Here is a 10,266-nt window from a genome sequence, read left to right on the forward strand (position 1 = left end):
CTAGATCATTCCAGCCAGCCAAGGAGGAAGAAAGAGTCCAACAGATCCCAGTATACACACCAGTACAAACATCCAGAGGAATATCCTGTCAATGACCATGGCCACATACTTCCAGTCCTCCTTCACCTAGCGCAAAGAAGAAGGAGAAAGGGGCATTTCAAATTTCACACCACAACACCTTTCTTTTTACCAGCTGTCAGTTTTTACCCTTGATTGATTTCTCTCGAATGGCTGATTTTTTCATTATGAGGCAGCTACCTTCTAAATGCCACTCAATCCTTGCTTTTCTGTCTTATGAAAAATTCAAGGTCAAATTACCGAGGTCCCTTTGTCTGAAAGACGGGCCTTCTCTGGCTATATATATATATATATATATATATATATATATATAAAATATATATTAAATATATATATTAAAGTGATAGAGTAAAGTCTCAATGAACTGATTGTCATTTTACAACAATCTGGCAGACAATGGCATAACCTGTTGCCCATATACACTGAGAAGTATGTTATGTAAGTTGAGTTATAAGGAGCTTTGTGAGACTTTTTAAGAATATAAGCACTACATGAACATTTAGAAACTCTTTTGCCATTAACAAGGCTTCACTGATTACTTGTATAAAAATGATATCGGTCAACTCACTGAAAAATCTGCATCCTCTGCCCTGAGATGATCAGCGATGTACTGAACTCCCTCTATGGCCCGTTGCATAGCTGGGGAAATAGTTGGAATTATGCAGTCCTGTTGGGTACTCGCATCTTTTGTGGACTCTGCAGTGAGGGTTTCTGCTGGGTGATCTGCAGAGGCTTGTTTCTTCATCCACCCTGCAATCCGAATGACCCCAGGCCCTTCATCATGCAGACAGCAGTACTGGAAGCTGCGGGAACGACACCGATGACCAGCTTTCTGAGGAAGCTCCTTCTGTTGGTCACTCATTTGCTCTACACTGAGGGAGCGGCCATTTGGGGCAAGTTTATTTGTTTCCTCCCTGGATAGGCTGTGAAGAGGGCCCAGTGGCAAAGCTGGGGGTAGGGACAATTGGGAGGAAGATGAGGCTGCAGAGATGTGACCGTGAAGGGATTGTTTCTCTGAGAGAATTGAGTACTGACCAGATGTGGATTGGCAGAAAATGTTGGCCTTCAGTGAGTGATTTTCATCATTGCAATCCTTAAGAGGGGAAGAGGTTGGTGAGGGTGAGCAGACAAGGATGCTTGGACTGTCAGATGGAGTCTTTGGGAGTCTATTCTCAACCTGGCCCATCTGTCTCAGCCCCGTCTCCAACCCTGTCCAAAAGGCCTGCGAGTTGCCTGTTGCAGATATGGTGGTTGGACGGTGCATCATCTCGATGAGCTTCTTGCAGTGCTGCTTGGCTGTGCCTGGCGGACGCTTCATGAAGAGGACCCGAGGCACTACATCCAAGAATACTCTCCGCACCCAGTGAGGCATGCCATGGGTTTGTGGTGATCGGTGATGTACGTTTAACACAAACACAGTAATTATGATGGAGAGCGTGACAAACACCATGGTGAACAGTAGGTATTCACCAATCAGTGGAATCACCAGCGATGTAGACGGTATAATCTCGGTGATCAGCAGGAGGAATACTGTTAGGGAGAGTAACACTGAGATACACAAGGTGATCTTCTCTCCACATTGCGATGGCAAATAAAATACGAGCACAGTCAAACAGGAGATAAGAAGACAGGGGATTATAAGGTTGATGGTGTAGAACAGCGGCAGCCTGCGGATTATGAAGTAGTAAGTGATGTCTGCGTAGATCTCTGTGCAGCACTCGTACTTTTTGGTATTGTATTTGCCCACTGCATTGATAATTACCCACTCGCCGCTCTCCCAATAGTCCATCTGGTCCACATCACTGGCCATATTGATCAGATCAATCTTGGCACGGTCATAGGTCCAGGAGCCAAACTTCATTTTACAGCTTTGTTGATCAAAAGGGAAAAAGGTGACATCTATGCTGCATGAAGACTTGTAAATGGCTGGTGGCATCCACTTTATCCGGCCATCATAGAACAAATGTGCCTTTGTGAGGTGAGTCACTGCAAAGTCGCCATCAGCGCTATAAATAGAGAATCGGATATAAGGGGGAGAAAAGTGGAAACAATTTTCAAAATTTACTTACATTACATTTTATGATTTTTTGGCTAAGCTCTATAAACCAGTACTCCAGTGTCTTTTGAATCGAAACTCGAAAAATACTAGTTTTCAACCACATCTCATGGTCATCAGTGGATGGAGTCAGTTCTTATTCAAAAGCTGCAGGAAATGTTTGTATGTGAACTCTTATTTAAGGTTTCATTTTTAAGAATACTGTTTCCAAGGTCAAGCATAAACTTTCACACTCAATACTTTACACCTTTGACTGAAGCTTGCATGTTTTTAAAACACTTACCAAAGTGAAAACATGATTTAGCGCTAAGCACAGTCTTAGTTCATATAAAATGCCATAAACATTACTATAATACTTCTTATTACAACTGATTAAAATCTTTTCTTTTGACTTTTTTCTACAAGCTTGTATAAGCTCAAATTTTGCAAAGGGGCAATATTTGTTAATATTTCTATGCCGATGACACTCACATTTATAAGCCTGAAAGACTGAATGTGACAGCTGCCCCATCCCCCTCTCCCCATCACCTGCCTCTATAATCTGATAAATCTTTGCTTTGATCTTCTCATGTCATTTAAGCCCTGCACTTACACACCTGAGCACCAGGCAACACTTCCTGCCTGAACTCATCATCTGACCCAGTCATCTGCACACTTTGTTAAAATCTTGGATCATCCATGTTTCCCTCATTCTGTTCTGTCTGTATCTGTTCCAAACATCTGCCTGCCATAGTCCCCTGGATTCCTTCCTTGTTGACAAATACAATCCTGTGTTTTACCCTATCAATCAAGGGCAACATACACACAAACACACACGCCAGCAGTTTTCCTTGGCATCAAAGTCAATGCATGTTTACCTTTATTCTGATCCAGTATTACAAAAAGAAATCAACCTCAGTCGGATAGTTTGGTGTAGTTATAGACTGAGAACTGAATTTAACAGCTGCATCAGGGCAAGAATAATATCAGCCTATTACCAACAGAATCTGCAGCTCAGAACTCTCCTAAGAGGTACATCACAAATAAAAAAAACTCTCTGGTATCTGTGTATCTCTTTGAATGTAATTATATTCATTTCATGTAGTTTTGTCATTTTAGTTAGCATTACATGGAGAACTAAGACTTAATTTCTAAAGGTTACCATGCTTTGCCTTAATAGTTTCAAAAAATGAATGCCTGAACCTGAAAGCATAATGATGTTTGTATAAAGAAATGTGAATTTGACTATTTTTCATGTATGGCTGATTTCTTTTATTTTGGGTGAAGTGAATGCATGTGTACCTGAGAGACTCACACAATCACATATGCATTTTATGAAGACCTTTGAAACACATCCAGTTGCATTTCATCTCCTAATTTCCTGCCTAATGTGTTGTATTGTACAATGTTCCGAGCTTTGTCGGTAACCACATCCATTAAAGCTGACCTTGTTCACATTTATTTTTGCTAAATTACTTTATGACACTGGCACTAGGCAAGATGTTTGGCACAATTATCTTCATGTTTTCCCTCCAGTCATACCATCTGTTGGAATTAAATCATCAAAGTCAGAACATTAGATGTTATTGGTTCTTATAATATTCTGTTAGATTCCTTTTGCATTGAAAATGGAAACATTTAATATCACATTCTCACTTGTTGTAGAGGACAATGTCGGGCCTCCATATGAGCTCTGAGGGAATACGGATAGAGGTGACATTTTCATATTCCTCCGGGTTCCAGCGGAGTTTGTAATCATTCCACTCCTGAAGGAAAACATGAATCATATTTATATACTGTAGCTTTATATAAGGCTGTATCTTTAGCATGTGTTTTGTCTCTCATCATCACATACTTGCTTGACCCAGACATTTGTGGTCATCATCTGGTTCTTCTCATCCTTATTTCATGTGAACAGAGGAGAAAAATGTTGTGACATTCATCATCTTTCAGATTAATTGTATGTCAGGCTGGACTTCATCACATAGGTAGATTTCCCCGAACGTCTCATTTTCTGTTCATTTATTTTCAAAGCTGCTAGATACACTGAAGGACAAACCAGCATTCATACCCTCTGTTTATAAAGACAGAGACAAAATATTAGGCTGTGCATAAGGCAAAAAACACCCCCACTGTACTGTATCTGTTGCTTTGCTGCCACTACTGGCAAGCTGCTTTCTCCAGCTCTTTCCCAGCAGCATCTACAGTATGACACAGCAGTCAGTGAAAAACACTCTGTAGGAGAAGACAACTTCACCCAGAGCTGACTCTTTCCACCAGGCATGTGGAGCAGGCACTGTCACCTAATTGTGTGTCAAAAACCTGGAGAATCATCCCTGCAGCAATGCAGGCTCAATGTAGCCAATCTTGAAGCTGCGCCAGGCAACTTTGCATGGCTCCAAATGGCAGTTAGAGGTGTTATAAAAGAGTTTTATCTTAGTCAACAGAAACTCTGCGACATAATTGGTGCACAATGCACATCTTTAAAACTCCAGAGAGACAAGAGAGAATGAAGACCAGCTGCATCTGGATCGCTGTTTAGGAGACAGTTTTGAATATTTACAGCCAGTGTTAGCATATTTGACAAGTGAATTTAATTTGGGAAAATAATTCAGTCTCTTCTGTTGTGGTTTCATATCCGCTGATAAGTGATCTGTATATTTAGATTCATCTCTCTTGCCTCCTGTAGCTTTGAGCTGGTAGCTATTATGATCACACTGGTATAATACATGAAACAGAAAGAGTAACATGTATCATTTATTGAACTGCAACTCCACCACAACATAACTCATCCAGGACAAATTTGACAAAATGAAAAATCAACATGAAAACACACCAAAGTATAAGATTGTATAATTACACTGATGCCAGTAACCTCTCCATATACAGGTGAACCTGTCCTTCAGGTAAGCCTATCTAGAGCCACTCTTCTCCCACAACCTGCAAACTAACTGATCACGACTCTGTAAATTGTCTACAGTCTCAATATAAAAGTAATTTTTTCTATTGAGTATTTATTTTTTCTTATCTCCTATTTGTCCAAGCAATACCCCAAGTATGACTAACAATGGGTCTATAGGTGGCTTATAAAGTAATTCACATTGTCAAGAATATATGTGTATGGTGTGCAATCCTTTCACTGCAGTTTCTCCCGTATTCACTTGTCTGCCTGAGGTGCGTTCAGGATACAATGAAACCATTAAACAATGAAACTCCCACCATGTTTGAGTTTGTAACTTTATTCCTGAGAAAATTTTTTCTTATATGTCTTCGCTAATGTGTAGCGTTTCTTTATTTCAAATTAACACATTCTAACTAATAAAGTGAGAGGCAGCAACAGCTGTTAAGATCTATGGCTATGTCATGTAATAATTTGCCATTATTCTTTTTATTTAACTTGTCCAAGTCATGTGATATGAAGATGCCATGATGAGTTTACAGCCAAGGCTTCGGTTTTATTTACATTCACTTTTTATTCTGAGAACTTACTAAATGAAGCCAAGCAGTCATCAGTCATTGGGATTGAATTCAAAGGTTCTGACAAATAAACTAACACATCGTCTGCACATACGGAGAATTTATGATTTCATTGACCACTGGGGGCACCATTATGAGTCAAACAAATATAAATCTCCCCTTTGATTCCCTTTGATTCTGATTTTTTCCTCTAACAGGACAAGTTTACAGAACAGGTACGTATGCTGTAGCAGTAACACAAAAAGGCGATTTAATTTCAGTTAGACCTTAATAGTGATATCTGGTATTACTGGTGAAATGTGAGATTTTACTCACCACATCAATAAGTTGAGCAATAGACAGTCCAAAGTGGACTAGCACTGTGTCCGTAGTGTTTTCCACAGGCCGGGAGTGCTTATTGTAATGTGCAAACAGATCCTGGAGCAGCCTCTCCTCAGCATGGGCACGAGGTCCAACTTGGGAACAAACTGAGGAGAAAGAAGACAAGATTCGACACAAGGAAAATTCAAACTAATGACGTGGCCATTTGTAACCATTATGTGCCAATTAATGTCTTTTTGGTAGTTTAAATCAATACATTTAGATCCTTGCTTTAGACTGCATATAGATAGCGTGATTTCAAATGCATCATATTAACAGTGAATATATGTTCTATATACAATGCATTAATCTAGGATGGATTTAGCTGATGCTACCATGCCAATGTAAAGAATACACATTTGTAGATACAGAGTGTAATCTAAAAGGAGGGTGACCTCTATTATACAGGTGGCGTATTGTTATATGAGACTGTATCTGAGAGATGAGACAAACAGGGAGAGAGAAGGGGGGTTGGGGGGGGGGATTAGAGATGAGAGAAGGAAGGAGAGGAAGGATGAATCTGAATCTGAGGACATCCGTTGTGTCTCCAAACAGACGTGCTGATGGAGCGATCTGTCGAGACGTCTCATCCCTCTCTCACCCCGTCGGCCTCACCTCCTCGCCCTCTCTGGCTCAGTGTGTCTCTGCCACGGCCACACTAATGGAGCAACTCAATCACAACCCCCATGCCCCCCCATGCCCCCCCCCCCCCCCATGCGCCTTTGCAATCAGCTCACATAGCACTGAGGATGTCCTAACGAGGTCTGGGGAACAATTAAAGAGACGGGGATCGTCCCTCGGCCTGTACAGTACAATGTCCTTTGTATTCCAACCCTTTTTCATATTCAATTAGGCATTCTTCTATCCTGGACATTGTGCGTCTGTGCAGGTAATTCAGTGGCACAGCAATACATCATATGCTGCGGTTGTTTTATAAGCCTCACTAATACTTTATTATGCCTGGCACCACTGCGTACTTGTCTTTGTCTTTACTGTGTGCGGAGCATTATATTGTAAATATTGTTTATTGGCTATTGTACAAAATATTAATTGTGCAGGAGCTGAGGGTGTATTTCATTGTAACCTCATTATAACATGAGCCATGTGATTGCACAGGAGGACTATCTATCAATCTCCCTGGCTTAGGCAACAATGCTCTGCTGTTCTAACTCCTATTCCTACAATAGCGTCACAAGTATTGTCATGCTGCTGGCCTTCTCTCAGGTCCTCCAGCCCACTCAATCAAAGCTGATGGGCTGTCATTCAGTTGCCTGAAAACTGGCGTCCTCAATTTTTAAAGGCTCGAGATCAATATCTTATTAAATGGATATAGTTTCTTTCTTCCCTCCACGTCTTCCCTTCCTGTTTTCATCAGAATGTGTTTGACGTGTCCAGGCGTCTAACAACCTTGAAATGTCTCCACATTTTCAGATGAGAGAAACCGACTGAGGTACCGTTGCTTGATCACATCAGCTCAGAGCGACATCTGTTGAATGCAGCTGACATTAAATAAAGGGGGGACGCTCCAGTAGATTCTAAAGCTGCCTGGCAGCTAATGGGTTTAGATGGGGGAGCTCGCAGGGTGTCCTGACTTTGACAACGTACAGGTCAGAGCAGTAATGTGCTCAGGAGAGAGGAGGCAACTGTTTGATGACTTTACTACTGTTCAGTGTGCTTTACAGGGCACTATGAATAGCACCTGTACAGACTGCTGTTACCAGCTACTTATAATGGAGAAAATTCACACTGTTCACACTGAAACTTTTCATTCCTGTTGACTGTCACACAATTACTCAACTCTTTCTTTCCCTTTTTTTTTTTTTAAAGAGCACATTCAGTTCACTCTCCTTTTAAATCATGTCATACTGCTAGAGGCTTTTCATCAGTGGTTTACCAGCATGCTCTCACCATTTATTTATGCAGACAGTTATCCAGAAAGGTGTTAATCATCCAGAAACATCTGGTACAAAATAATGCGCAAATATCATTTCTAGTCATGTTAATTCGCTGATGTTTTTAGTTTGGAGAAGCAAAACCAACCACCCTGCTAGTTATGTAGATATGTCAGGGCTACTGGACCCAGTTCTGTCCTCATTTGATCAATGTGCTCTCACAGGCCAATAATGCATGAGCAGCAAATATCACTTTTTATACAACTGAGTGCTGCTCCTGAACTAGGTAGATAAAGCTTGTTGCCGGGTCACTAAGCAACGAAGGCAGTTTCTACCTCCTTATCCAGTGAAAACTTGATAACAACATTTTTTGTGTCCTGAGGGTTGTCAGATTATTCTTCAGAATGAATCCTTGACTTTGTAATTATTAATGGGACTGGAGCATTATTGAGGAAAGCTAATGTTTTCTTTAAAACCCCTTACTATCGCCTACCTTCAGTATCTCAAAGTAATATATTTACGGCAAACGTGACAAAATAGAGAAGTCGCATTAATGGCTAAACTTCTAACAGTGAACCAGGTCCAGGCAAAACTGCAATGTTTTGCCCCAAAATGTATTAAGAAATGTATAATATCTGATGAGTAAAAGTTTAAGCCCCTTGCCCTGCTCTCCCAATAAATACAGTCTATAGACATGAAGAAATACAAAGACATAATATCAAATAGCAGTAGGGGTAATTTGGGTGAACTGAACCTTTATGTCTGTTTGCTTTCAGCCTTACTTGACTAAATACATTTTTTTGTTAATTCTGTTTGGGCAAAAAATTACATTTTACAAAATTACAAATTCTCCCCCTTTTCTGACACCCCATCTTCCCTCCCCTTCTATTAATTTTCACACAGTCCCTTATGCTCATAGAGAAAATGAGAGAGGAAGGAGGAAATGATTTACCTTGCGGAGGAAGAGTGAAGAAAATTAAGCTCAAACATTTGTATATATCCATAGCTCCCTCTTAGTAGTATCCAACTCTGTGAGAGAACTCCCTCCAACTTCAGCTGGATTTCAGTCCCAGTGGTCAGTCATGTGTCCTGTAAAAACAAGTCTTCAGGAGGTTCAGGTTAGGTTAAACAGCCAGATGGAGAGGTCATGTCGGACTGTGTCAGCCTCGCGTTGCTCTTGGTTCCATCTGTCCATCTCTTTACTCGTTCTTCTGTCCGGTCTGAGTGCGAGTGTGAAGGATCTCAGACCTGTAGTTTAGTTTCCCTGATCAAAGTCCCACTTGAAAGTCCCTCCTCACTCCAATGGAATCCTTCATCCAAGTGTGGCTTATCCCCCTCTTCTCCTCCCTCTCTGTCTATATTACTCCCTCCCTTGCCTCTCATCTCTCTCCGCCTCCTCATCTCATCTCCCTCTCTCCATCTCTCTCTCTCTCTCTCGCTCTCTCTCTCTCTCTCATACACACACACACACACACACCTCATTTCTCTCTTGGCATTCTCTCTTTCCTTCCCACTTATTTTCTTTTCTCCCAGTTCCAGGTTACTTTTTTCCAGAAAAAACAGCAAAGTTTTTGTCTGTGTGTCTGTGTGTGTGTGTGTGTGTGTGTTGAGATTTCCTTACCAGTATATACAGTACACATGAGCAGTGCCGTGCGTGTTTTTGCAGTTATTCGTCTGTGAGCTGTGCTACAGTGTGTGCACAGCCTGTGTGTAAATTGTCAAAGTCAAGTCTAGTGGAGGTCTCTGTGACTCATAGGATCTCTGGATCCTCTTCAATCTCCTCCCTGCCTTGTTTCCCAGGAGCATATCTTCTCCAGTCCCCCCCCTCCCTCTCCTCCCTTTATCTTACCACCCTCTTTTCTCTTTTATATACCCCTGACCCTCACCTGCTGTCATTTTTTTCCCTACACACACACACACACACACAGAAAGAGATTTCTTTTTTTCTGCAACCTCTCTGTGCATCGTTGCCAGTCTCCTTTGCTGCTTTTATACGTCAGCAGAGCTCAGTGCCAAGGCTGGCCATCTACTGAGACAGTTGCATTAGCTTGAGGTGTGTTTACTGTTGTCCTACATCTTTTTTACTTTTCCCCAGCAACGGCGACACGTCATGTCTTGATGAAACAAAGAAAAGGACAATAACTGGTAACATTAAAAAAAGAATTTCTCAAGATTGGCAGGCCTGCTTTTGAGTTTCCAACAGTTCTTTCTGACCGTGTTATATGATAGAATTCAACAAAAGAGGTCCAGGTGGAAATATATTTTGTTGCTTTAGATGTCTTTGTCAGATATGCTCTCTTCCAATACGCCATGAGCCCACAGAGCCTCCGCAGAGTACACATTGATTTTTTCTAATCAAAGACACGGCTCTCCTGATCCGGTGATGACTAACAGTGATTTGACAGATGAAGAGAGTCCTTTCAC

General features: G+C 41.2%; 1 protein-coding gene across 1 annotated transcript; it reads right to left on the reverse strand.

The window, feature by feature from the left end:
* chrna4b (cholinergic receptor, nicotinic, alpha 4b) lies at positions 1–8,846 on the reverse strand. Its single transcript, XM_070839091.1, has 6 exons — positions 8,795–8,846; positions 5,906–6,057; positions 3,969–4,013; positions 3,770–3,879; positions 647–2,084; positions 1–126 (listed from the first exon to the last, which is right to left on the reverse strand). The coding sequence occupies exons 1-6, from the start codon at positions 8,844–8,846 to the stop codon at positions 1–3; spliced, it is 1,923 nt and encodes a 640-aa protein (XP_070695192.1).
* Between the last annotated feature and the right edge of the window lie 1,420 nt (positions 8,847–10,266).

The sequence above is a fragment of the Pempheris klunzingeri genome, chromosome 11 (assembly GCF_042242105.1).
Source record: "Pempheris klunzingeri isolate RE-2024b chromosome 11, fPemKlu1.hap1, whole genome shotgun sequence".
NCBI lineage: Eukaryota > Metazoa > Chordata > Actinopteri > Acropomatiformes > Pempheridae > Pempheris > Pempheris klunzingeri.